Genomic DNA, 27,865 nt, shown 5'->3' with positions numbered 1-27,865 from the left:
TTTTCTTTTCACTGTAGTTTTGTTTAATTAAAAAAACTAATTACATGTGTCTGTGCTTCCCAGTACATGTATTTTTTAAAAAAAGTACTGCATGTATTAAACAGTTTGTAGTGTACTCCATCACTGTCTGTTCCCTTTGAAGAGCTGCTATGTTATTTATGGCATGAAGTGGAAAAGATACATGCCGCTGGCAAAGCTGAGTTGCCACAAACTCAAAACTATGATGCAGATTTACTTTAAGCAATTTAAAAAACACAAACACGAAGATTCCTACACAAGTACTATTTTACTGTGAAGGACCTTATTTCTGAAGATTTACTCTTAACTATTGTAATTTAACAACTCTTTAAAGGGATGACATTGCACACCAACTACAAGCTTCTTGTCTCAGTGTTATCACAATCAAAACAAAAACATGGAAGACTAGTATTTTTACATTTTTTCTTCTTTACGTAAAGAAGAATCTTTTAAAAAGCATTTAGTAGTCCATTTTTGCTTAAAATATTCATAAGCATGAGAAAGCTGATAGAGAAAACACATTTTTGTATGCCATGATCAGAAAGTTTACATTATAAATCTTGAAATTGCACTGTATTTAAAATACCCCCCTAGAGTCAACTTCCACTTTTAAGCACAGCTGCTCTGCTACTGAGAGTTCCTTCTTTGCTTAGTTGCCAACTTGCGGAGGCCCTTCAGGGATTAGGGATGTGAAGAAGGTGGTGATGAAGGACCAAGCAGAAGCCATAAACCCAGGATGTTGTTCTACATTGGCATCAACAACATCTTCACCGCTGTCTTCGTCGATCCCATCATCCATAATGCGCTCCTTTACAAAACAAATTTCCAAAGTGGTTTAACAGCTTTGATTCAGAGATACAAATTCCACTGATGCATTAATCGCCTATATACAGTATCCTCAGCCCTATCCAATCTCTCAAGTATGATGCATTCAGATATAGGAATTGGATAAACAACAGAAACCAACACTACATATCTGAATAATGAAGTTTAACAGTGCAAGCCTATGCATCAGAAGTAAGTTCCACCACTTTTAATGAGGTTTGCTCCCAAGTTAAGTATACCTGGGTCTGCAGTTTTAATTTTCTAAACTTAAGGTATGAGTTCCATTTTAAGGGAATAGTAGTCAGTACATCTTAAAACGGCCAATGGTACTGTTCTTCAACAGTAAATACGAAACAAGCAAGCCTAAACTTGCATCCACTTACCATCTCTTCAAGTCCAGCATTGTTTACATTTTGCCCATCATGGTTCATGTCTTCATTGTTTGCTGGAGGCTGATGGATTCCTTCTTGCCTGAATGGGAACCACCCAGCTTGGTGTCTGTTTTATAATACAGACACACAAAATTACTAAAATCACATTCCTGTCTAATCTAAAGAAAATGTTGATGCCAATACTCACTAAATTAAGAGGAGATATCCCTATTTAATCTCATGTGGAACTAACTGGAAAACTTGTAGGAAATTTAGGAAAGTTTTGATCCTGTGTGTTAAACAAGCTAAATCAATAGGTTGTTCTTGCTATTGGCAAAGTGTAAGTAAACAATTCACAGAAAAGCTCATTTTTAAACTTAACTGTAGATAGAGCAATTAAGACTCATGTCATCAAGTTTAGAGGCACTGTGTCATTGCCCTTTAAAATATCTTAAGCCTTTTAATGAATATAAAAACATACCACTCGATATTTCCATACAATATTGTTCAAGTTAATTTGTAAGACAGAATGTAGATACACTGGTATTTAATACTTTCATTTGGATGAGCACATGACAACCTTGGCCAACATAACCTAAACTTTAATAGTGCCACTATAAATCTGCTTGTAATTGAAACTCTGTTCATATATACTTGACACAGTGTACACATGGTTATCACACACTCCTGGTCCTCCAAATACGACTACCCCAGCATTTGCCCACATTTTGAGTATGATCTTGGTGGACTCCCTGATTAGAATCCAATGCGCACATGCTTGAGCCATGATATATTTGTTTGTCAAAACCAGGAGTAAAATTCCCCTCTACACTGAACACACACACTACGCAATTTCAGATGCATGTGAACAGAATGGTTTCCCAAGTCATTTCCTTGAGATATATTCAGCATCCACAGCAGGCAATCCTTGGAATATTCTGGTTCATTCTCTCCTCAGTTTGCATTAATAAGATCTTCATACTGAAGTTGCGACAATGCTGCTGGTGCTGCTGCTGCTAGTAGTAGTAGTAGTAGTAAATTCTATTCTGCCCTTCCTCTACTACTACTACTACTACTATTAATAATAATAATAAATTCTAAAACACTAAAAGCATCCTAAAATATCAAACATCTTTAAAAAAATCTTTAAAAACATATTTAAAAGCAATTCCAACAGAGACACAGACTGGGATAGCATCTCTACTTAAAAGGCTTATTGAAAGAGGAAGGTCTTCAGTAGGTGCCGAAAAGACAACAGAAATGGCACCTGTCTGATATTAAAGAGGGAATTCCAAAGGGTAGGTGCCACAACACTAAAAGCCTACTTCCTATGTTGTGCGGAATCAACCTTCTGATAAGATGGTATCTGTAGGAGGCCCTCACCTGCAGTGATCAACTGGATTTATAAAGGGTAAGATGATCTTTCAGGTATCCTGGTCCCAATCTGTATATGGTTTTGTACCCCAAAACTAGCACCTTGAACTTACCCCGGCAGCTAATGGGCAGCCAGTGCAATTCTTTCAGCAGTGGGGTAACATGTTGGCAATATCCTGCCCCAGGGAGCAGTCGCGCCGCAGCATTTTCCATCTGCAGCTTCTGAACCAATTAAAGGGCAGCCCCACATAGAGCGCATTAGAGTAATACAGCCTGGAAGTTACCAGTGCATAGACAACACTGGTCAGGCTATCCCAGTCCAGAAGTGGCTGCAGTTGTCCTACTAGCTGAAGCTATATGCGCTGTTTCACCTATTTCAAGTAAGCCTTTGAAAACAATATAAGAGAACCAGTTCCTGTTATATCAACCCCATGAAGTAAACCAATAGAATTCCAAAGTGTTAGAAGTGTAAGTACTATTCATTTTGGAAATTAGAACAGCAAATTCAATATACAACATACAAATATCACATCACTCTATTTTAAAAAATATTTTTACAATTTTTAGAGAAAAATGAAAATAAACCTTTTAAATAGTAACTTTTAAAATTATTAGTTTTATATCAGGTAAGCATTTGAATTCCTGTTTTGATCATGCAACTGATATAAAACATTGATACTTTTTGTAATAGTGGTCGTACTTGGGGACAGGGGAAAGTGATAGGGATTAGGAAGTCCCTGGTTCGAATCTCACCTTGGCCATAAATTCACTAAGTAGCCTTAGGCAAACCAACCTCTCATCCACAGACTTTCATATGCATTACAGGGAAACTAATACTATTACAATTTGTAGTATGGATTATTGAAATACTGTAATTGGAGCATTTTGAATTCAGGCAGAAGTGCTATATTATAAATAAGCAGTATTTACTCACAGGTAAACTAGTAACATGGCTCCCATCACCATCACAAACCGACTGAAGGAGGAATAGAAATATACAATGCTAAGGAGGATAGCTGCTCTGGAGAATGTATACATCCAATCTAGCCAGTCTCGATTGAAGTCCTCCTCATTCATTACTGGACCTCCTTGAGCATTCATCTGTACATTTTGATTTGCAGGCCTGTTCTCCTGTGGGGCTACATTTGGTGCTGCTGGGGGCTCATTTGCAGGAGCATGCTCAGAATTTGTGGGTTGTGGAGCTGGAGGACTGGCAGGTTCAGTAATAGGTGCTGTTTGGGCTGAAACTGCAGCTTGACTGTTGAGAATGTCAAAGAAACAGGGTTAGGTATATACATGCATATTTTACAGTTCACTTCACAATAATCTGCTGAAATACCCTGGATAAATAATGTCATAATGCAGAAAGGATTACACTTTCCTCTCAACTCTGTCCATTGCACCACTATGGTAGATTCAGAGAAACAATGTTAAATGGCAAATGACAAGGAGAGGCCAATGTGGAATTTTTTCTTGGCATGGTGGCCTGTTATTTTCCAAAAGAGCTCATCTTGAAGGACAAACTATATGAAGGTAAGGCCTCTTTGCCGTATAAGAATTGGCAAATATCATCCTGTAATAATTTTTCTCCACTATAAAGCATGTACTGAAGCCAGCTTCGAAACACATAAATAATGCTGTCCACAAAGAAGCAATTCTTGTGGTGAATGTCTTGATGAAGCTATGTTTCTATGTTAGAATGAGTTTATCAAAGCCAGGGAATAACAAAGATGCAGCCTAGAATTTATGTCTTAGCTGCCACTCTGCTGTCTCAATACTAATAAAAAAGAATGCACAATTTGTACATACTATTGCATATAATACTGGCGTGCATACATCTGTTGCCACCATATCATCTGCAGTGGGCTGAAAGCAGGATACACAGGAACTCCAGCTGGTACTCCTTGTCCAGGAAACTGGTTGCCTATATTGCTACAGACAATTAAAACAAATTACATGCCAGGTTGCCGCTTAACAGAGGAGCAGGTAGTTAGAATATAATTAGAATTTCCAAAGTTACATAGAACATGTTTTCTGTCAAAGACAAAAGTAGATGACAATCTGATTTTAGGCCACTTCTAAGAATGAAATAAAGTATTATCTGGTATCAAGGTGATTTCACTGATAAATTTTATTTAAAATTTAATCCAAAGCATTTTGCAAGCACACAGAAGTGTAGTGTTACAAATACAGTATTTCAACAGTGTCACTGGAAGCCTCCTAGAGATGTAATCAACACAAAAACTGAGTTATGCTTCTTTCTGAAGACATGTCAATTTGGACCCAGGGAGGGGGAGAGATTTTCACTGTCATTTTCCATTCAAAGCAGAGGACTGCTTTCGGATGTTATTTATGTACATGTTGTACATAAAATATATGTACCAAGGACATCACCTGCATAACAGGACATACCACTTAACGACAGAACTAGTATATAATTTTTAGGCAAGAGCACTGTGTGCTACTTCAAACTAAAAGTATGATAAAATTTTACAACTACAGTGTTTGCCAAGCTGAGTGTTCAGTTAGCAAGGTCAACTGCTGAAGTGATTTTAGAAGAAGCCAGCATGATATAAAATATACAGCAGCCCACATGTATTTAAAAGGAATCTTAAGAATGGAAATACTCCTTGTTATCTTTAAGGCCAACAAGTATTCACAGTGTTAGCAACATCAGTTGATGCAACTGTATTGCATCAGACCATAATCCTATCTTAGAAAGAAAATTGGCTGCAAGATGTCACAGGAGACCTTGCTAATTCACTATGTATTCAAGACCGAGGAGATGGGGGAAAGGTGGCTGGGGCGAGTGGGGGGGGAGGGGAGACAATACTAGAAGTTTCACGATACAAAAAATACAAAAGTTGGCCTCCATTATGCCACACGTATTTCTACTTATAAGATTTTTTCCTTGCAGAGAATATTTTAAGTGTTTCCTTACAAAGCATAATAGCAAATGAAACAAGTTATCTATATTAGGTGAGAGAGGAGTATATTTTGTGGGCTTCAATGCACATTTATGTGTGAGTTTGGGATTTTAATATACTTCGGGGCAGTTTGCCAGAATTGATAAATTTTAATCAAGGAAATGGTTCTGTTGTTCTCATATGTCCTTAAGAAGAATACTAATTGTTTGTTATAATAAAACAGTGGTTTACAACTAGAGTCTTTATACATCCTAGGACAGTAACCCAAAACCTCTGTCTTGAAAATTGTTCTGAAATTAAGCGTTTCTATTTGGCTCTCTCTGTCTACATGCAAGGGCACTTTTCAGTATCACTTATCTGCAGTCTAAGTCCCTAGAACTTGCCAGAAACAAGTTCCAGCTGGCAGAAACCTGTTCTTCCATGAGAAGTAAATGTACATTGCTATTTGATTGGCTGAGGCTAAAAATTAATAATTTGCACAAAAATAAAATTAGCTATTGTTTTTCACATTTACAATGGCTAACTAATAGTAATAAAAGCAGGTTAATCATGCAATCCTAACCATGTCTACTCAGAAGTAAGTTCTACTGAGTTCAACAGGGCTTACTCCCTTAAGTGGGAATAGGGCAGCAGCCTAAATTCATTTGATAGAAGGGATTCAGTTTAAGGTATTATGTCTGTGCATTTCAATATACCTGTATTAAATTTAGATTTCATTTTAAGCCAGGTTATTTTTTAGACAGTTGGGTTTTTTTAATTACATGATTTTTAAAAACCAACAAATACTGGGTTTTATCCATTCTTTATTATCTCCAAGTGCCCACAGACACAGTTTCATGATCACATGGAGAAATGTTAGCATGAACAAGACAGCTGCAGTAAGTATAACAGCATTTACAGAAACAATTGCCAGCTGTCATCAACAACTGCCAGGCTCACATCAACACTTTTTCACAAAGTTGAATACCCAATCATGTGGAGAAATTAAGCAGGTCTTCTATGAACTATCACTTAGTGACTGCAAGTACAGAATTAGGAATTTATTTCAGATTCATTAACCTCAGAATTAAAGGAAGCGAGCTTCTATATGTGGAGAACATGTTTCCTCCCCATTATTGATTTTCAATTCTTTGTAGTTAAAAATACGCTATGAACAAAAAAGTTCACTCAAATTATCTGAATTAATGGATGAAAGCTAGGAAAAGAGAATAACCTCATTCCTGACCCCAACCAGTTTCCCTCTCTCAAAGAGGTGAAAGCATTTTTTGTCCTTCACTTTTGTTAGCCTGGAACAGAACATGTGAAAAACATTCAATGAATAATTGTCTTTGATATATGGTATTTTCAGATCTATTCCATAAACTATTATGAAACGGATATATCTTGAAAGAAAGGCCTATTGGATGCTGATACAAGTACTAGATGCCAAGAATACTGCTCAATACAGCACTGCCCAAGGACATTGTAGCAACCACAAAGAACTAAATTATTCTAAATTTGGTGGTGGTGGACATACAAGTTACTCATTCACTCAAACTTTATAAGAGCCATTATACATACCTATCACATTAAATGGAAACCTGCTTGTCTGTTTTTTTAACTTTTAGTACATTTCAGCCAAACATAATCTTGCAATGTTGCTATTATAGTATCATCTTTAAACAAAAAGAATGTTTAAAGGAAGCTCCAGCAATAAGATTATTTGTAATTTCACTTACCCTTGCATTATGTAAGGTAATGGATGGCTTTGCATTGGGTTGCTATGTGCTTGTTGAAGGTTGCGATGTCTCACACCATCAGAGCTAGTGTAGACAGCTGTATGTAAGGTTTCTTGAGATGGTGAAGGAGCTGTTGATCCTGAATGTTCTGAACTCTTGAAAAATGCAATTAATAATTTTCATCAGATGTAGAAAGGATTCCATGTTTTGTGCCAGATGGGTAGGCCCTCCAAAATATTAAAAAAACAAATATTCTGCTTTCCACCAATAGCCACAGTAATTCATGTATGGATTTCTCTCACACATGACTTGACCTGCATTCCTAACACCCACATCCTTGATTTTTCTATAGGTAACTACTCGCTGGGCAAGATCAGTCTGGCATGCTAGGCTGATTTCTAATAGCTTCAGCACCATTCATGAGTCAAAGGGTAAGTAGACAGTGAATTAAAAACAAAACAAAACAAAAGGCCAGAACTTGCATTATGTTCACCGCAAGGATGCTACCAAAAACAGGCTCCTTGTGGGAAGCACTCTCTCCCTGGACCATGAACGTTGGCAAGTACTCTCTCAATTACTTGCCATCATCATGGTAAAAGCCTCCATAGTCCATAGAATGTGCTAGGCTGCAACAGTAAATAAATACCACTGGAGGCATGAAAATCATACACCTTTACAGGCGGGACCTGCTTATACGGCAGGTTCCGTTCTGGACTGCCGCTGAAAAGTGGAAACCGCTGAAAAGCAGAACTCATTGAAGATAATGGTGCGCATCGCGCGAAAATGGCGTGCGATGAGCAAAAACCGCCATAAAAGCGGAACAAGCGCCTTAAAGCGGGGACTTTCCCTAACTGAAAGCCGCCGCATTAGCGGAACGCCGAAAGGCGAAGCTCTGTGAAGTGGGGCCCGCCTGTGCTTTTAACACTACTTAGTAAATAAAGCAGGGTTCCCAGCCTTCTTATTTCACAAGGGGGAGCATTTTTTTTAATTAAAGAGGTATCTTCATATAAGAAAATCATCATGTGTGAAGCAGCTCTTGCTTTTAAGTGGGAAAGGTCACAAGGACTTGCTGAGAAAACAAAAATATAAAAAGTGGTCTGCAAACTGGGTATACATTCCTAAATGCTTCCTGAGGGCAAAGATCACAATTATACCCAAAAATGGGGGGGGGGGATCAGACACACAGAAATCAGTAAACCTAGGATCCCTAAGCTCAACAATCTGAAAAAAAAAACCAGTTTAAAAGTGGATAGGTTGCCATGCTAGCATCATATTACTGTCAGGATTTATACAGTAAAAGAGAGCTTAAATGATTCCATCTTGCACTAAGTCAACTCACCAAGATGCTGCTAGCTGTTGATGACCCATGGTTTCCCCTAAGAGTGTCAGGCTTTGGAGAATTTGGAGGTGTCCGTGAAGAACATACTAGATGAACCATATGATATTCATCTTGCTAAAATAAAAGTAAGCGATTTTAGCAGCAAAATTTCACAATTTTGAACAAAACTCCTCTTTCCTCTTTCAACAAGCCTTTTAAGTTGAGACCTATCCCAGTCTGCATCTGTGTTAGAATTGCTTTTAATATGTTTTCTTTAATAATATGTTTTTAACCCTTTTTTAACAAAAGATGTTTTTAAAGCTTTTTTTAAAAATGTTTTTAATGGTGTTTTCTTTTAAGGTCTTCTTATAATGTTTTAAAGTGTTTTTAGCGTTTCTGTTTGCCGCCCTGGGCTCCTGCTGGGAGGAAGGGTGGGATATAAATCAAATAATAAATAAATAAATAAATAAATAAATAAATAAAACTCCACAATGAGTACACAGACACATAATTCTAGTTGAATGGTACAGATGCTAATAAATATTTTACTGTTATTTTACAGCAAATAGTATTGGAGTGCTGAAGCATATCTAGATGTTTCTGAAATCACATGAAGAGTGAAATCTATTTTGGACTAATTGCTGGAAAAAGTGTATTAGACGATTCTTGTACAAATATGGTTGTGTTTAAAATGAATAGAAGAGAGCTGAAAGAGATGACATTTTTCACCATAGCTATTCTTTCCATCTAGAATCCAATTTTCTAATAAAAACATTTATTTATTAAATTTATATCCCACACTTCCTCCTAGAAGGAGCCCAGGAAGGCAAACAAAAACACTAAAAACACTCCAAAACATCTTAAAAACAAAAGAATTTAAAACATACTAAAACAAAACATCTTTAAAAAAATCTAAAAAAGAAATTTCAACACAGATGCAGACTGGGATAAGGTCTCTATTTAAAACAGGGCTGTGGAGTCGATACACCAAACCTTCAACTCCGACTCCTCTATTTTTCTACTGTCCGACTCCGACTCCATCCAAAATTGCTTCTTGTCAATCAAAATTTATTTGGAAGTCGGAGTCGGTACATTTCTATCGACTCCGACTCCTCCCAAAATTGCTCCCAACTCCAACTCCGACTCCACCCAAAATTGCTCCCGACTCCGACTCCACAACTCCGACTCCACAGCCCTGATTTAAAAGGCTGGTTGAAAGAGGAAAGTCTTCCGTAGACGCCAAAAAGGTAACAGAGATGGTGCCTGTCTAACATTTAAGAGAAGGGAATTCCAAAGGGTAGGTGCCACAACACTAAAGGTTGCTTCCTGTGTTGTGTGGAACGTACCTTCTGATACGATGGTATCTTCAGGAGGCCCTTACCTGCAGAGCACAGTGATCAACTGGGTATATAAGGGCAAAGACGATCTTTCAGTCCATGGGAGGAGTGGGAGCAAAGAAAAGGCATAGATACCCTTGCCCTCGTCTTCCATGGTAGCTCATCACCTCCCCATGGCTATACCTCCCTCTACCCATAAACACTGTGATTGGTGTGAACATGCCCCCCAATTTTAATCTTTCTTCTAGTGACAGAAGGCGAATCAAGTCACACAAGAAAAACCTGATGTATCTTATATGTAGTTAGATATATATTCAAAATCAAAGGCCAATGCAATTACTCATTTGAGCTTTTCTGTAAGTATCAATACCTTTATTTGTATGAAGAAATTTCCTTCCACTCCATCTATCCCACAGGTATTCCAGCTAAAAAAACTGTTGCAAATCCCAAAGCTTATAGTGACTCATAATGCAGGGGATTCACAGTGATTAGTCTACTATAGAACCTTTGAATATCTGCATCAGACTTCCTGCGTATTTCAGGAGGATTCCAGGTTGTGTTCTAGGGTGCACCTGCACACCAAACTTCATTATTCATAAATTGAGAGTGCACCACAGAATATGGCCAACACTCCCCTGCAATTGTGTATTTTAGAAAAATATCAGACTACCAATCTTCTCATCAAGAAACTGCTAGTTTCCAACACTAGCCATTCAGGAACACTTCAGAAATAATAAACATTCAGAAATAATAGGAAATATTATTCTCCATGTCCATAAACAGGGACTCCCCTTTGCATTAGCTATGGAAATGAAAATTGTCTCATGTGCTTATAGCTGGGTCATAGCTAGCAACAGAAAGCCTGCATCTGTATCATAGTCATCAGATATTATGGCAAATTGTTTTGTTTCTTTAGAAAGAAAGTAAAAAGAACTTAAATTTTATTCTAGTAAGTTAGACCTACATTTGCAAAATGTTCTTTAGGCAATTCTTTAGGGCAAAAAAAAGGAAGTCAGATTTTATTATATCCTTTTGGAATTTTAAATTAAAGGTATATCCACATAAGTATCAACCTAACTTATCATCTCACTCTATATTCCTCAAACATTCACAACCCCAAAAATCTTCCTCTTCAAGTAATGGATTGCTTTCAAGATTTTCACAAATTTATCCACAACATTTTAACATTTTCATCTACAGAGTATGTACTAAATGCTCCTCACACAAGTCTAAATGCCTTAATGTATTCCTGCCAAAATATTAAATGCGCAGGAGATGACCATTTTCATCACTGTAATACTGTATCATGACCAGGTAAGAACTGGGAAAGCAACTATAATATATTTATTTCACATCACTGAACAGCAGCATTCACAGTGCCTTGCAAAAGTAATCAGACCCCTGACCAATGCTCTCATATTACTGAATTACAAATGGTACATTATAATTTTGTTCTGTATGTTATTTTATTTTGAAACACTAAAACTCAAAATCAATTATTGTAAGGTGACATTGGTTTTATGTTGGGCATGTTTGTAATAAACATAAAAAACCTGAAACATGTTGCTTGTTTAAGTATTCAACCCCCACACATTAATATTTGGTAGAGCCACCTTTCGCTGCAATAACAGCTTTAAGTCTTTTGGGGTAGGTATGTATCAGCTTTGCACACAGTGTCAGAGGGAGTTGGGTCCGTTCTTCTTGACAGATTCGCTCCAGGTCGTTCAGGTTGGTTGGACGTCGCTTGTGGATCGCGATTGTCGAAGAGCGTCACAGATTCTCAATGGGATTGAGATCAGGACTTTGACTGGGCAACTGTAGGACATTCACCTTTTTGTTCTTGAGCCACTCCAGTGTTGCTTTGGCCTTGTGCTTGGGATCACTGTCCTGCTGAAAAGTGAATTTTCTCCCACGCTTCAGTTGTTTAGTGGACTGAAGCAGGTTCTCTTGCAGCATTTCCCTGTACTTTGCTCCATCCATTCTTCCTTCAATTTTAACAAGATGCCCAGTCCCTGCTGATGAGAAGCATCCCCACAGCATGATGCCGCCACCACCATACTTCATTGTAGGGATGGTGTGTCTTGAGGCATGGGCAGAGTTAGGTTTGCGCCACACATAGTGCTTTGAGTTTTGGCCTCTATCTTGAGTTTTGACCAGCTCTCTCTTGGTCTCATCTGACCACAAAACCTTTTCCCACATTGCAGCTGGGGCACTCTCATGCTTTCTGGCAAACTCCAGATGTGCTTTCAGATGGTACTTTCTGAGTAATGGCTTCTTTCTTGCCACCCTCCCATACAGGCCAGTGTTATGCAGAGCTCTTGATATGGTTGACTGGTGCACCATTACTACACTCCCAGCCACTGAACTCTGCAGCTCCTTCAAAGTGATTGTTGGCCTCTCTGTGGTTTCTCTCACAAGTCTCCTTCTTGTTTGAGCGCTGAGTTTTGAGGGATGGCCTTGTCTTGGCAGTGCCTGGGTGGTGTGATGCAGCTTTCACTTCCTGATTCCAACTTCCAACTGTGCTCACTGGGATATCCAAACACTTGGATATTACTTTGTACCCTTTTCCTAATCTGTGCATTTGTATTACATTATCTCTCACTTCTGTAGAATGCTCTTTGGTCTTCATTTTCCTTCAGATCCACAGCCTGACCAATGATCCTTCAACAGTGGGGTTTTTATCCTGACAATGTGACAGCAACTTTCATGGTTCACAGGTGGAGGCCAATGGTAAGGTAACTGTGTCCTTGATATGGCAATTTCTTTCATCTCTGTAACTGGGAACTTCCATGGCACAGGGGTTGAATACTTATGCAAGCAACGTTTCAGTTTTTTATGTTTCTTACAAACATTTCCCAACCTAAAACCAATGTTGCATTACCATAATTGATTTTGAGTTTCAATGTTTCAAAATAAGGCACAGTATATTGTGTGTATATTAAACTTCAATACACACCTCCAGCAATACTGCAAAGACAATGGGATGGCAATCTTACTTTAAATCCACAGCATGAATGCCCATACACCACAGAAATTTCCTTTTGTACACAATTACTTAAATTTATATTCCCTCCAAGACTGTAATTCTCAATTCCTTCTGTTCAACATGCAGTTCCAAACATACTCACTTAATATTTTCAATTTTATTTTAAATGTAAAACATACAAAAGATACACACCTTCCATACATGATTCCTCCTATTTCTTCTCCTTTGACCCAAGTGAACCTGCCCTCAGCCAGAAAGCATGAAGCCAGTTTGAACATGATTCCCCTTCCCCTGAACTTCATTACTCCCTCTCCTGCACTTATAATGTTGGTGGCAAGAGCCAGCAACTCATGTCTCTCTGCTCCATTGATTAGTCCCAGAGGGAAGTTTCTAGGGTGGCCTTTATCTACTGCTCAGTAGCCAGCAACCAAAACAGTGTAATAAACTAAAAAAAATCTTGTAATAATTATTTTCCTTATGCACATAGCTAACTAAATCATGTTTAAAAGCTCAGACATGTTGCATTTGTTTCTCTACATGCAACCGCACAAAATGAATTGTATCATTCAACCATAGCAGTAACCACTGCATAATTTAACAGAACTTTCTTTAGAATTTGTTTTATTTTTACAGGTAGTGACTACTGTACTTAAAAGTTAATAATATACTTTTTAAAAGCTTACTTTTCTGAGAATATCTTTCAGCTGAAGGTGATCAGGAAGCAATCTGCCAGAATACACCAGTCTCTGATCCTTTGTAGACTAAAAGATGGGACAAAGGGAGAATTCATCTTTTTTTCCAGTTGTACTGTTTTAGAGCTGGAAGCAACATTTATAGATGAAGACTTGACTTAAATTCCTGCTACTGATTGTTAACATTTGAGATACACTTAAATTATTTTTAGAATCCCAATTTTTACATGTATTTTGTACTAAGCACATCATGGTAGTTCCTAAAACTAACTTTTATAGTCCAAAGTATATGAAAACGTATGTCCTATATGTCTCAGAATACCCTCTCCCTCCACTCTATCAAGAACACCTTTGAGGACAAGGAACAAGAAATGTACTTTGATAAAAAATATTGTCATTTTAAATTGTTGATTACTAAATTTGAAGGTAAGCGCCTGGGACAACACTTTTTTAAAAAATTCAAAAGTAGTTCCCCTTCAGCAGAAGGTTTGTGATTAAGACATAGACAGAAGCAGTGAGACTACAAAGAGAAGTTGTATCATACTCTTATCAAGCTTAATGAAAAGCAATTTTCTCATACAATTGAAAATACATTTATGATTCCACAACAATACTTCTACCTCCTGCGGCAGTTATGAATGCATGCTGGTTTTTCTGTGGTTTCATCTGTTATTAATTTTGCTATAAAATAAAGTCACTAGACTTGGTAGTTCAAAAACATCCTGGTTTCCACAAAAAACAATGACAGATCCGAACTTTATGTAGCATTGACCCAAGTACCAAAGAGTATTTCCAATGGGGAGATACTGTAAGTTGTTTTGTATGCATGTACTCTTCAGTAACGCACAACAAGGTTGGGATCCAAATCACTGCATGAACAGTTCCACTCACGCAGGTAGTAGTAGCCTTTCAAATTCTCCTTCCAGTGGCAAGTCCCTGAAAAGCTCACCCAAAGTTAGCAGCTATTCAAGAAACATATTGCTTCTAGTGCATAGATTACCACACCATCATGCGCACAAGTGCTTTCTGCACATGTGGAGAAAAGGGGTGGGTGGGAGATAGATCCTGGGTAAAAGAATGAAGGCTGCACTTCTATGCACACTTACTTTGGAGTAAGACCTATTGCAACAATGGAACTTACTTCCGAGGAAACATCCATAGGATCAGGCTGCATGTTGCGTGCAAGAGTAAGGAGATTCAAACTGCACATTCACAGATGTTTGTATCACCATCCTGTATATGTTTATTTGGAAGTCAATGGTTAACTTGCCAGTGTGCATACACAGGATTGCAACCCCAAGCTTGCTAATAAAAGTATATAAATACTTGTATAAATATAAATAAATAAAATAATATTAATACATATATTGACTATTAAACCCTCAGACATGAAAATGCTAGACTAAATGAGATTTTTCACCAGTGTGCGTGCGCACGCACATGCATGCTCAACTTACAAGGTGTTTAGAAAGCAGGTGAACTTTTTTGGCCAGACTGTACTCGGGAACAGGAAGGAGAGAGGCGTGTGGGAAAATGTGTGGTACAGCCAGTGTGATATAGTGGTTAGCGTGCTGGACTAGGACCTGGGAGACAAGGTTTTGAATCTCCACTAAGCCATAAAGCTCACTGGGTGACCTTGGGCCAGTCACTGCCTCTCAGCCTAACCTAATTCACAGGGTTGTTGTGAGGATTAAATGTACATCACCTTGAGCTCTTTGGAGAAATGTTGGGATAGAAATGTTATAAATAAATAAATAAAATCCACATAGTGAAAAAATGATGCAAAGCACAAGAACTAATTCTTGTGGTTTTCTACTAGTACTGCTTTGTACCCTGATATAGCTAACACTTCTAGTATGTCTAATTACCCTAAGAAAATGATTAACAGTTAAAAGCACTAATTCTTTCAAGGCAGAAAGATTCCTTCAATGCAGACTATTGTTTTGTTTATTATTACTGCTTGGGCCACAGACCACTGAATATACCAACAAGAGAACAGGTAGAATTAAAACAATAAAACTGTTTCCAGCAGCTATAACCTATAAAACAAATGGTCCAATTACTTGAATAAAATTAACAGATAATTTAACTACTTACGAGGTTAAAATACATTATTATAACAATCTAAAATTAAAACAATTGGTAGTTGCAAGTTCCTTATTCAAAACAGAGGGATGACATCCTAAATAAATATTAATGTCCAGTCACGTATTAAACAATAATGCCAAACTTAAAAGTGAAAATAGCACAAATTAAAATTTATTTAAAAAATTAATCAAATCACCTAAATGGGATTGATCAGCTCTGCCTCCCAAAATAACTGTTATACCCAGGGCTGTGGAGTCGGTACGCCAAACCTTCGACTCCAACTCCTCTATTTTTTCTACTGTCCGACTCCGACTCCACCCAAAATTGCTTCCAACTCACAGCCCTGGAAAGGGCTGTAAATGTCTTTTTAAATTGGAAACTCTCATAGGAGCATATTTTTCGCTGCCTGAATATGCGCTGATCTTGGCATCACAGCATTTGTCTTCATCTGGGTCCTGTGTCATACACTGACACACAAAATGTTTTCCATCTTATGGTGAAATGCTCAACTACAGCTGACTTCATGGGAAGCTTCTTTGACATTTTGAATTTATATTTTAAAAAATTTGTCAATCAAAATTTATTCTGAAGCTGGAGTCGGTACATTTCTACCGACTCTGACTCCACCCAAAATTGCTTCCGACTCCATGACTCTGACTCCACAGCCCTGGTTATACCATGCTAAATAATATATCCAGAGTACTGGGAGTCTGTCCTCTCAAGAGAAATGGCTGAGCCAAAAGCTCATCTATGTGTACCAAGCATTCTCAAATGTGTTATCCCTATTCCTTCCAGTAGTTTGCCCTGGCAATTTAAACATGAATAAAAAAGTTGCCAGATTCCCAGTAATATGAATGCAAGATTAAGATGATCAAACAGCATTTTGCAGTGTAAAGCTGCTCAAGTCCAGCTTCCTTATTTGGTTGTGATACTACATGTATTTTTATTTGCATTACCGCACGGCCAATGAATGCCAGCATACATGTGGACATTAAATTTAGAGAGTATCCTCTTTATATCAGCAACTCAGTATTGATTAAGATTTACAAATTTAAAAAAGAAACCAGCTTCAATCTTGTAATCTCTCTCAATAGTATGTGCCAATTTTGCCTGAGACTGTTATCTACTAATCCAAACAGTTTGCCAAAATTACCAGTTATACTTCTGCAACATAGTTCTAACAACAACAACACAACCTCTGCATCCTGATGTATCACATTAGCCACCTCACAATAGTACCTACATACACTTTAACTTAAAAATGTCGAGCAAAAAAAAAATTAGCTTCATTCCCTTGTATACGTTAAGTGCAAGCCTCACTAATCCAAGATGTCAATGAGACATATCTTTGAGGAGCAAGTAAAATTGGAGGAAGGTGAATGTGAAGTCTGGTAAGAGTCAGAAGTACTTCACCAACTTGTTCATGTATACATCTTAGAGAGAGAGATTTTCAGCAAAGGGTATGGCTGTCACAAATGGATAAACTGCAGCAAACTTGCTGAAATATATAAATTTGTTTTAGAGATGAGATTTCAGCTATTTAACATGTATGAAAAGAACAGGTTATGTAGCAAAGGACAAGGGGTTATGCAGGCAGCTAAGGAGCGTGTTGAGGCACATGCTGAAGAAAAAGAATTGTAGAACAGCACGCAACTGCACGCAACCCTTTAATGTCAGGCGCAGAATATGAAAAATCAAGAACAACCAGTGCTTTTGCTATGCTATACCTTAGCTATATGAGGTTGTAGGAAAAAGAGGCAGGCAGCTGTATTAGCCAGAAAGTGCCAGGAAAAGGGAGATTCAGCTTGGAAAGAAAAGAACTTAATAAGAAAGCAAGTGGTTATGTTTCCCCATCAGAGTCCAAACAAAATGCAGGGGAGCCAAAGCAACAGTTTGCCTTTCTAGACCATGTGATGTTCCTATATTAATGTATATGTGGTAAGTGTTGGTTGTTTAGAAGATACATGGTAAGCGGCGTGAAAGAGGGGGAGTGAATGGGCAGTAGAATGCGAGATGATTGGCTGAGTGTTTAAAATGGCTGAATGTATAAAAGGAAGAGTGAGAGTGAAATCTGGGGGGAGAAGAGAACTGAGTGGGTTGCTTGGTGGGGTTTAGAGAGTTGTTTACCAGGAGGGAGGTGGAGTTCGGATTAGTATTGAGTAAAACCATATGCTTACGTGCCTTAAGAAGAAATCTTGTTAATCTTGTTAGCTTTGTTATCTGTAATAAATACTTAATTTGGTTTACCAAAGGCCTGATCCTTGGCTGGGGTTTCACAGACCAGAAGGGAGGGTAAGGTAATGACCAAGGCTGAAGGGGAACTGTAACAAATGGTGGCAGCGGTGAAGAGAATAACAATACCAGTATTCAGAGTCTCTGGGAATACTAGTATTGGGACGTTACTGGTGGTTGCCTAGCAGGGGGATCTGTTGAGATCTGTGCTAGAGCAGGGAGAGAAACCATAAGAGAGAGCGGTCCGGACTGGTGGAGTCCCTGGTGGTGCCTAGTGACAGGCAATAGCCACGCGCAGGTAGGAACCTGACAGGGAGAGCCAGGGAAGGACGCATCACACGTGGTGGCAGTAGCGGTGGGATACGAACAACAGAGAATCCAGATCCGAACAAAGGAGACTACATCACAGGTGTTGGCTGTAGCAGTGAGATACGAATACTAGAGAATCCCTACCAGTGGTGTGGCAAACAGAAATAACAAAACAAGATTACTTGTGAGAGTGACTGGCAAAAAGTGTGTGGCAAAGAGTGAGTGAACTCAAACACCATGGCTGAATATATAAAAATGAAAAGAGAGGAGCTGGTGGAGAAGTGCGTAACATTCAATTTACCTCACGAGGGTAAAGGGGTAGATGAATTGAGGGTAGCACTTATAGGATTTGCAACAGCCCAGCAAAAACAACCTGTCAGGGAAGAGACCCCAGAAGGATATTTAAGCAATCCCGCTTATATAGAGTATTTGAGAGAGAAATTGAGGAGGGAGACTGAGGAAAAAGATAAGCAGAGGGAGTTGGAAGCTGACAGATTGAGGATGGAAGCTGATGGGAAAGATAAACAGCGAGAGTTAGAAATTGAGAAGTTGAAGATGGAAACTGAGAGAATGAGGATGGAGACTGAGAAAAAAGACAAACAGCGGGTCTTTGAGGCTGAGGAAAAAGACAAACAGAGGGAGTTGGAAACTGAGAAGTTGAGAATGGGGTTTGAGGAGAGGGAGAAGCAACGAGCATTGGATGCTGAATTACAAGTAGAAAAGTTAAAATTTGATAGAGAGAAATTTCACTCTGAGGAGACAAGGAAAGACAGAGATGGAGCAAAAATAAAAATTACTCCAAAGGACTTTGCTGTCTATGAGCCTGGTCAAGATCCTCAAATTTACCTCAGCACCTTTGAAAAAGCAGCTCAGTTGTGGGGGCTACCTGAAGATAAATACATGCAGTATTTATCAAACCTGATTAAAGGGGAATTGGCTGAGGTATACCAATATTTCCCCTCAGACAGGCCCATCACCTATGCTGAATTCCAAGAATCAGTGTTTAAAAGATTCAGACTGGGGCCTGATTATTTTAGAAAGCTTTTCAGAAACTGCCAGATACAGACAGGGAGGTCTTTCGTGGAGCTGGGGGCAAAACTGATGGACATATTTGGGAAATGGCTGACAAGTGCAAAAGCTCAGTCTGTGGAGGAGGTGAAAAACCTCATGATATTGGATCAATTATACCATCAGTTACCACCAGAAATAAGGCTCCTGGTCAAAGACCGTTCCCCTACATCGGTGCAGGAGGCCGCAGAGATGGCGGATCACTTCGCCTCCAACAGAACTGGCTGGGTGGGGAAAACATCAAGAGATTTTAAACCCAGACCATATAATGCTAGCAGAAGGGATGTGGTACCAGAGAGAGTGAGTCCTCCAGTAAAATCTGAAGGCCACAGGACACCCCAGAGTGGATCTGTGTACCCTAAAAGTGAGGAGAAATTATGCTACAAATGTGGTAGACCGGGGCACCTACGTTTTCAATGTGAGGTTGCCAACCCCATTAGTAATCCTGCTCAGACAAGGGCAGTGAAAACAGAGCCCAAGGCTTTAGAAACAGCGAAAAAGGTTCAGTTCTGCCAGAAGTAACAGACCTTGATTCAAGTCTGAGAGAGGAAGTGAGTGTACAAGGGACAAATTATTGGGCATTGCTTGATACTGGTGCCGCTCAGACATTACTGAGGCCAGATTTAATAAAATCTGAGGTAATATTACCTCAGGAAACTGTGACTATCCAAGGAGTGAGGGGTCAACCAGAAAGTTTGCCTGTGGCCCTGGTGGATATGACTTGGAGAGGCCGAGAGGGCCGATATAAAGTAGGCATTAATGCCCAGCAACAAGAACCAGTAATACTGGGAAGGGATGTAATGGGCGCCCAAGGAAAGATCTATGTAGTGACCAGACAGCAAATTGGCAGAGAAGAAGAAGCCATATTAAGGGGGGCTGAAACAAACAGGGTGGAATCTGTTAACCAGCCTCAGGTCACCATAGCAACCACTAGCAGGCCTGCTGAAGGAGACAAACTGTATCAAGTGGTCTCTGATAATGATGAGGCAGAGCAATTCAGGGAAGAGCTGCAAAAAGATATAAGTTTGAAGCAGATAAAGGAACAAGCTCTAACCCAACAGATTCCTTTCACTGACAAACTGAGGAATCAAGTTGTGCGTGAGAATGCGATTTTATATAGACTGTGGATGCCTGCTGAGAGAAAGGATGAATGTGAACCAGTGAAGCAATTAATAGTACCTAGCAAATACAGAACCAGATTGCTTGAGGTAGCCCACGATGTCCCATGTGCAGGACATCTGGGAATAAAAAAGACCAAGAGGAGATTGGCAGCACACTATTATTGGCCAAACATCTCCAAAGATGTAAAACAACATTGTCTATCTTGTGGAATATGCCAAAAGGTGGGAAAAAGTGGAGTAAAGACTAAGGCACCCTTAAAGCCCCTTCCTATAATTGGACAACCCTTTTATAGAGTGGGACTAGATTTGGTGGGCCCTTTTTCCAAACCCACAAGGCATGGCAAGAAATATCTATTGGTGGTGGTGGATTTTGCCACCAGGTACCCAGACGCAGAAGCACTAAGATCCGTGGAAGCCCCTGTAGTGGCAGAGGCTTTATTAAAAACCTTTATGAGGCTGGGTTTCCCTCATGAAGTGCTGACGGATCAAGGCAGTGTATTCATGGGAGAAGTGATGCAATGTATGTGGAAATGTTGTGGTCTAAAACATCTAAAGACCACTACTTACCATCCCGCCACTAATGGGTTAACAGAGAGATTCAATGGCGTTTTGAAGGGCATGATCAGAAGCTATGTTCAAGATCACCCACAAGACTGGGATGAACGTTTGGGATGCTTCTTATTTGCATATAGAGAAGTCCCTCAAGAGTCAACAGGCTTCTCACCCTTTGAACTCATGTTCACTAGAAAAGTGAGGGGACCTTTGGAACTATTAAAAAATTCATGGGAAGGAACCCTGGGAGAGTACAAAACATCTGTAGTAGATTTTGTATTGGAATTCCGCAATAAATTAACATCAATGATGGAGGTGGTGGAAAAGAATTTGAGTCAAGCACAGGAGAAGCAACGTTACTGGTATGACAGAACAGCCAGGGAACGTGTGTATGATGTGGGAGATATGGTTATGGCGTTCATACCCAGGAAACATGACAAATTACAGGCTAACTGGGAAGGACCATATACCATCAGAGAAAGGCTTGACATAGTGACGTATGTAATTACCACAGACCAATTAAACAAAAGCAAAGGGGTTCATGTAAATATGTTGAAGCCTTACCATACCAGGGATGCACAGGTGTTGCAAGTTACCTTATTCCCTGAGGGAAGTGGGCCTGAACTTCCAGATTTGGTACAGGAAAGCAAAGACAAAGGAGGGGTAGATCAAGTGGAATGGTCAGAGGAGGTGAAGGAGGAAGTAAAAGAGGAGGTTCTGAGAGTTTTGAAAACCTGTAGGAATCTCTTTAGCAACAAACCTGGCCGAACCAGTATAGTTATACATTCCATTGATACTGGAGATCATGCCCCAATCAGATCTGTTCCATACCGTGTGAATGGGAAAGTTTTGAATGAGATCAAAAAGGAGGTGGAAGATATGCTGGAATTAGGAGTGATCAGGGAATCCATCAGTCCCTGGGCCTCAAGTATTGTCCTGGTTCCGAAAAAAGATGGAACGACAAGGTTTTGCATTGATTATCGGCTAATCAATAAAATTACTGTCCCAGATGCGTATCCTATGCCTAGGGTAGATGCAATGTTAGAGTTATTGGGGGCAGCAACCATTATCTCTACACTAGATCTCTGTAAAGGATTTTGGCAAATGGAACTAGACGAGCAATCCAGAGCCAAAACTGCCTTCAGTACACCAGATGGGTTATATGAGTTTGTGACCTTACCCATGGGACTAAGGAACTCACCAAGTTCATTTCAGAGGCTAATCAATACTGTGTTGCGAGGCATGTCAGATTTTGCAGTGGCCTATATCGATGACGTGGCCATTTTTAGCAAGTCGGTGCCTGAGCATGTCCAACACCTGACAACAGTATTGGAGGCCTTAAGAAAAGCAGGCCTCACAATAAAAGCTAAGAAATGCCAGTTTGGACTAAAGGAAGTAATCTATTTAGGACATAAGGTGGGGAGTGGGAAAATCACCCCCTTATGGAGCAAGGTGGAGGCAATACAAGCGTGGCCGATCCCCTTAACCAAAAAACAAGTAAAGGCATTTCTGGGTGTGGCTGGATTTTATAGGAAGTTTGTGAGAAATTTTGGGGAAATAGCAACCCCCTTGCATGAATTAACAAAGAAGAAGTGTTCTGAGCGTGTGGTATGGACGGATGAATGTCAGAAGGCTTTTGATCTACTGAAGCAAGCCTTGTGCCAAGGACCCATATTAATAGCACCAGACTATGAGGAACCATTCATCGTGGCTACAGATGCGTCGGACCTGGCGCTGGGAGTCGTCTTGCTACAGGAGAGAGAAGGCACCAGACATCCAGTGGCGTACCTGAGTCGCAAGCTGACGCCGAGGGAGAAAAACTATTCATCGGTCCAGAAGGAGTGCCTAGCGGTCGTGTGGGGACTGAACAAGTTGCGCCCATATGTGTGGGGACGAAGATTCACAGTGACTACGGATCATCGGGCCTTGTTATGGTTGCAGACTATGAAAAACCATAACACTATGCTGCAGAGGTGGTCCTGGGCCCTACAGGACTATCAAGTGGACTTCCAGTTCATAAAAGGCAAGGACAATGTACTGGCCGATGGACTTTCCAGGCAAGTGGCTGGGACTGCAGTGACGTGACCAGACAGAGGAACAAAGAAAGACATTTTCCCCATAGAGACTTTTATTTGTTAACGCGACGTATAAATCCTGGAACAGGAATAATACTCTGCTGTTGTTTAAGGGGGGGAAATGTGATGTTCCTATATTAATGTATATGTGGTAAGTGTTGGTTGTTTAGAAGATACATGGTAAGCGGCGTGAAAGAGGGGGAGTGAATGGGCAGTAGAATGCGAGATGATTGGCTGAGTGTTTAAAATGGCTGAATGTATAAAAGGAAGAGTGAGAGTGAAATCTGGGGGGAGAAGAGAACTGAGTGGGTTGCTTGGTGGGGTTTAGAGAGTTGTTTACCAGGAGGGAGGTGGAGTTCGGATTAGTATTGAGTAAAACCATATGCTTATGTGCCTTAAGAAGAAATCTTGTTAATCTTGTTAGCTTTGTTATCTGTAATAAATACTTAATTTGGTTTACCAAAGGCCTGATCCTTGGCTGGGGTTTCACAGACCAGAAGGGAGGGTAAGGTAATGACCAAGGCTGAAGGGGAACTGTAACAAATGGTGGCAGCGGTGAAGAGAATAACAATACCAGTATTCAGAGTCTCTGGGAATACTAGTATTGGGACGTTACTGGTGGTTGCCTAGCAGGGGGATCTGTTGAGATCTGTGCTAGAGCGGATAGGTAAACCATAAGAGAGTGCGGTCCGGACTGGTGGAGTCCCTGGTGGTGCCTAGAGACAGGCAGTAACCACGAGCAGGTAGGAACCTGACAGGGAGAGCCAGGGAAGGACGCATCACAGACCACACCTTCAAAGAAATGTGTTTGTTGACAAAACAGATGAGCATGACAGGTAAAGAAGGGCCATGATAGGAAAAGACTGAGTGGGGCAAAGATAATTGCCATCTTGGAGATGTGAGATTTTAGCACAGAAGAAGGGCCTACGCTGACCACACAGGTGACATACATAACAAGACAGAATGTTGCAAAGCTATTTAAGGCTCTCCTAGGTCTTGATATGCAAAGTATGACATTCAAAACAAAGAGTGAAAGACTGACAACTGGACATCCGAGTAGCATACTAAGCCTTAGGAAGGGCTTAGTTTGTACCACTCTGCTGAATATTATCTGTCTCTGTGAATTTCTTGTCCAGGGAAGTAAAAGGTAAAGACATGACTGTATAGATGTTTCTGGGCCATTTTGTATATTATGCAAAAACAAACCTATGGTTGCCACCAGCTGTACACTCAACAAGAAGTGCAGCCAAATCTCAGCTTCCTGATTATCATACCTACACAATATACATTTGTTCCATTCACACTTTACATTTTTAGATGTCCAACTTAAAACGTCTTAGGCATACACCTAAGCATTGTGTGAAGTGGCATTCACTATCTTGGTAGCTGAAATATGATTCTGCAGAAAATATGAAGTTGGGGAAGAATGTTGAGAGCACTACCACTCAAGAGGATGTGAAGTCAAGGCAGGAACTTTCAGAAACACCTGAAAAAACAGTACTGAAAAAAAAGGTAGACAGGATAGTCAGTTTGAACACCACCTGAGCAGGGGTTACCATTTGGTCTCAAAAGATTTCAGGGCAAGGTCTGCAACCTGTGGCTGTGCTGCCCAGTTGAGTGCCAGGCCAAAGAAGGCAATCTCACTGGTTTAATGGAACACAACTTGGAGAAAAGGGCTTTTTAAGCACTAAAAGAGAGAGGGGGAAGGCCTGGTTTGTAAGCTATGGTTCCAGCCCGGTGTTGGGCACGACCACTGTCTCACCCATCATTGTCTAAAGTAGCATTACAACACAGAGCAGAGCTTGGAAAAGTTACTTTTTTGAACTACAACTCCCATCAGCCCAATCCAGTGGCCATGCTAGCTGGGGCTGATGGGAGTTGTAGTTCAAAAAAGTAACTTTTCCAAGCTCTGACACAGAGACAGATGTGAAGCAGCTGTGTGGTCTAACAGGGCACCAGCTGTGCTACCCCTTCTACCTTACTATGCCTCTAAAAGATAAATTCAGCAAGGGAAGCCTTTTGCAGCATGGAGACGTCGGGAGAAACGCTTCAACTGTTCCATTTCTGTGTGTCAAGAGACTGTTTAAAAAACACATTTAACACAGGGTCAGAAAACAAAATAAAAATACAGTATTTAAACATTATTTTAAGAGTGGCAATATTTACATGCCAGACCCGGAGGGAGAAGGATGTTTCCATGCAATGTCTTGAAGAGGGGCACCCAAGTACTATTAGTTATGGGGGGCTGGGGGGTGGGCGAAAAGGCGCCGAGAGGCTCACCGGCTTGCTGGGATACACCTTGGAGAGGTGACACTTCAACTTGCCCACGGTCCAGTCCAGGAAGCAGCTGATGGTCTGGTCGGTGTATTTCTGATTGGGAGCTTTGATGATGAGGGTGACGGGCGGCCCTGCTACGGGGGTCTCCATCGGAGTTAGCTGTGGCCCAGGCGGCGGCAAGGAGGAAGGAGAGCAGGCTCAAGAGCGGCGGGAGGGTGAAGAAAAGCGCCTTCGGGGTGCGGGAGTGTCGGCGAGGCCCCGGGCGCCCATCTCTGTCCACTGGGAGTCGCTTCCTTCTCCAGCTCAAGCCCGGCCCAGCTTCAGGAAGGGAGGAAGACGCAGGTTAGCGGCGTCACACACCGGCCCCGCGCAACAAGGGCCCGAGCAGGATCTCGACGTAGCCCGGCACTGCCCCCGGAGCAAGCGGGGTGGCCGCCCCGGCCTTACAGTGAGTCTAAAATGGAGGCCGGAAAAACAACCAACCGCCCTGCCTGGTGAGCGCTCGGCAGCGACTCCTCCTGCGCGGGGGCGCTGTGAGGCGGCGGCCCGACCAGACTGAGCGTGTGCGAGAAGGTGGGGAGGGAGGCGCGGGGTAGAAGAAGCGGAGCAGAAAATTGAGGACAAGAAAAGAGCAGTGGGAGAAACGCTTCCCATCCCCGTTTTAATTTAGCCCTAGCATGCCTTTTGTGACTTTTATAGCTGCCCGACGGGCAGAAATTCAACAAATGAAGATTTCCTGCGGCACTGTATCTCCCATGCTGAGGGAAGCTGTGCCTGAAGAATTTTTGAAAGACAGCTGTGAAAACCACAAGACGGGTGGCAACGAGAGAATTATACAGCCAGCATGGACTTTTCACATTTTGCAATGTTAAATTGAAAACACCCCCATGCGATTTTGCTGCTTCCCATAAGCTCATTTCAAAACAAAACTTTACAAAACTTATAGTCCTGAACTCAGAAACACTTGCTTAACAACACTACATTTTCATGGCAATACACAAAACAGTCAGAGAGAATCCAGAGTTCAAAGTGTAAAAAGAGAGAGAGAGAGAACTCAGACCACTTTTGGACTTTTTTCTATCTAGAGTTCTCATAATTTGTTGAAATTAATTAAAAATGAGCCATGTTCACAGAGTACCTGTAATCCTATTACTGACCTTGCCCATACTCTGACCTTCATCTTCTGCAGTTTAAAAAATGCCTGGCTGATTTTTAATTAATTTAAGAAATTTTACATGGAAGTTAATGATACATCGGGCATGCTCAGTAAGAACCAACTGTCAGTGTTCTAAAAACCAGACTGGCAGCTGCTTGGCTGGCCTAATCAGGGGGCCACACCCACACCAGACTTTTATTTCACTTGAGACAGTCATGGCTTCCCCCAAAGAATCCCGGGAAGTGAAGGGCGCTGAGAGGAGACTCCTGTTCCTCTGACAAACCTCCAGTAGCCAGAGTGGTTTAACAGTCAGCTGCTCTGATTGAAGCTCTGTGAGGGGAACAGGGCATCTCCTAGCAACTCTCAGCACCCTTCACTAACTACATTTCCCAGGATTCCTTGGGAGAAGCCATGCCTGTCTAAAGTGAAATAAAGGTCTGGTGTGGATGTGGCCAGGCACAGTTTTGTTTTAAATTTGGGTGGGAGGCTTCGTGTACCTGCTGTAGAATAAAAAGGTGGGGGAAATGCTGAAAAGCAATAATACTGTTCACAATGCTTTCCTTTTGGAAAGGAAAGGGGCTTCCCCTCTGCCCAGTGCCCGCCCACCCACGCAATCTCCCCCCTCCGCCAAGTCAGTTTCACCTATCCCAAACATGATTGCACAGAAATGAATCCCATTGAACTCAAAAAGTATATAAATGATCAAATCCACCCTCCCTTCTTCTCCCTATCCCCTCCCTCTTGCTCCTTTCCTCCCCCTTCCAATCCCCTCCTTCCCCCTCCCCCTCCTTCCACTCCCCTCTCCCCTCTCTCCATCCCTCTCCTTTCCCCTCTTCTTCCTCCTCCTCCTCTCCCATGGTCAGTTTTACGTATCCTAACCATGATTGCATGGGAGTAAATCCCACTGAACTGAATAAGCATGCAAATGATCAGACTGGCCTTTCTCCTCCTTCCCCTCTCCTCCCCTCTTCCTTCTTTCTCCTCCCCTGCCCACTCCAGCCCTCCCCGCTGGTCAGTTTTACCTATCCTAAGCATCATTGCATGGGAGTAAATCCCACTGAACTCAATAAACATGCAAATGATCAAACCTGCCCTTCTCCTCCCCTCCCCCTCCTGCCTGCTCCCCTCCTACCAAATTCTGCCAAGCTACACAGGAAGTGGATTGGACTGTGAAAGACCGGCCCAAATTGTGTTTGCATTTTGAAAAATTTGTAGGGCAGTACAATATCTCAGAGAGGAGGTCAGGGCTCCTGCTCCCCTGGTGCATTCACTATATCTGCCCAATTTCCCTGCTTTTTCAAGTTTGATAAAAATATCTATGGGCTATAAGTACGTTCTTAAACAGCAAGGTTTTTTGCCTATTAGTGAATACGTACACACACACGACGGGGGAGAAAAAGGGGAAATTATTAATAAGAAAA

General features: G+C 40.8%; 1 protein-coding gene across 1 annotated transcript; it reads right to left on the bottom strand.

Annotated features, from left to right (window-relative positions):
- On the bottom strand, positions 1 to 25,917 carry HERPUD2 (HERPUD family member 2). The gene is made up of 8 exons (XM_061586175.1): positions 25,292 to 25,917; positions 13,558 to 13,635; positions 8,573 to 8,686; positions 7,234 to 7,388; positions 4,398 to 4,520; positions 3,523 to 3,846; positions 1,227 to 1,341; positions 1 to 826 (listed from the first exon to the last, which is right to left on the bottom strand). The coding sequence occupies exons 1-8, from the start codon at positions 25,436 to 25,438 to the stop codon at positions 668 to 670; spliced, it is 1,215 nt and encodes a 404-aa protein (XP_061442159.1). The 5' UTR covers positions 25,439 to 25,917; the 3' UTR covers positions 1 to 667.
- Positions 25,918 to 27,865: the final 1,948 nt, after the last annotated feature.

This window comes from Rhineura floridana, chromosome 10, assembly GCF_030035675.1.
Source record: "Rhineura floridana isolate rRhiFlo1 chromosome 10, rRhiFlo1.hap2, whole genome shotgun sequence".
Lineage (NCBI taxonomy): Eukaryota > Metazoa > Chordata > Lepidosauria > Squamata > Rhineuridae > Rhineura > Rhineura floridana.
The sequence above is the reverse complement of the archived record's forward strand: the minus strand, read 5'-3'. Positions and strand labels throughout refer to the sequence as shown.

What these genes read in the sequence shown, in the direction of transcription:
- HERPUD2 (XM_061586175.1), bottom strand. Translation starts at nt 25,438, where the DNA reads ATGGAGACCCCCGTAGCAGGGCCGCCCGTCACCCTCATCATCAAAGCT. An exon ending in TGAAAGATATTCTCAGAAAA is followed by an intron (nt 8,687 to 13,557) that starts GTAAGCTTTTAA and finishes CTTTTATTTTAG; the next exon opens with CAAGATGAATATCATATGGT. An exon ending in ATGCTGGACTTGAAGAGATG is followed by an intron (nt 827 to 1,226) that starts GTAAGTGGATGC and finishes TGTTTTGTAAAG; the next exon opens with GAGCGCATTATGGATGATGG.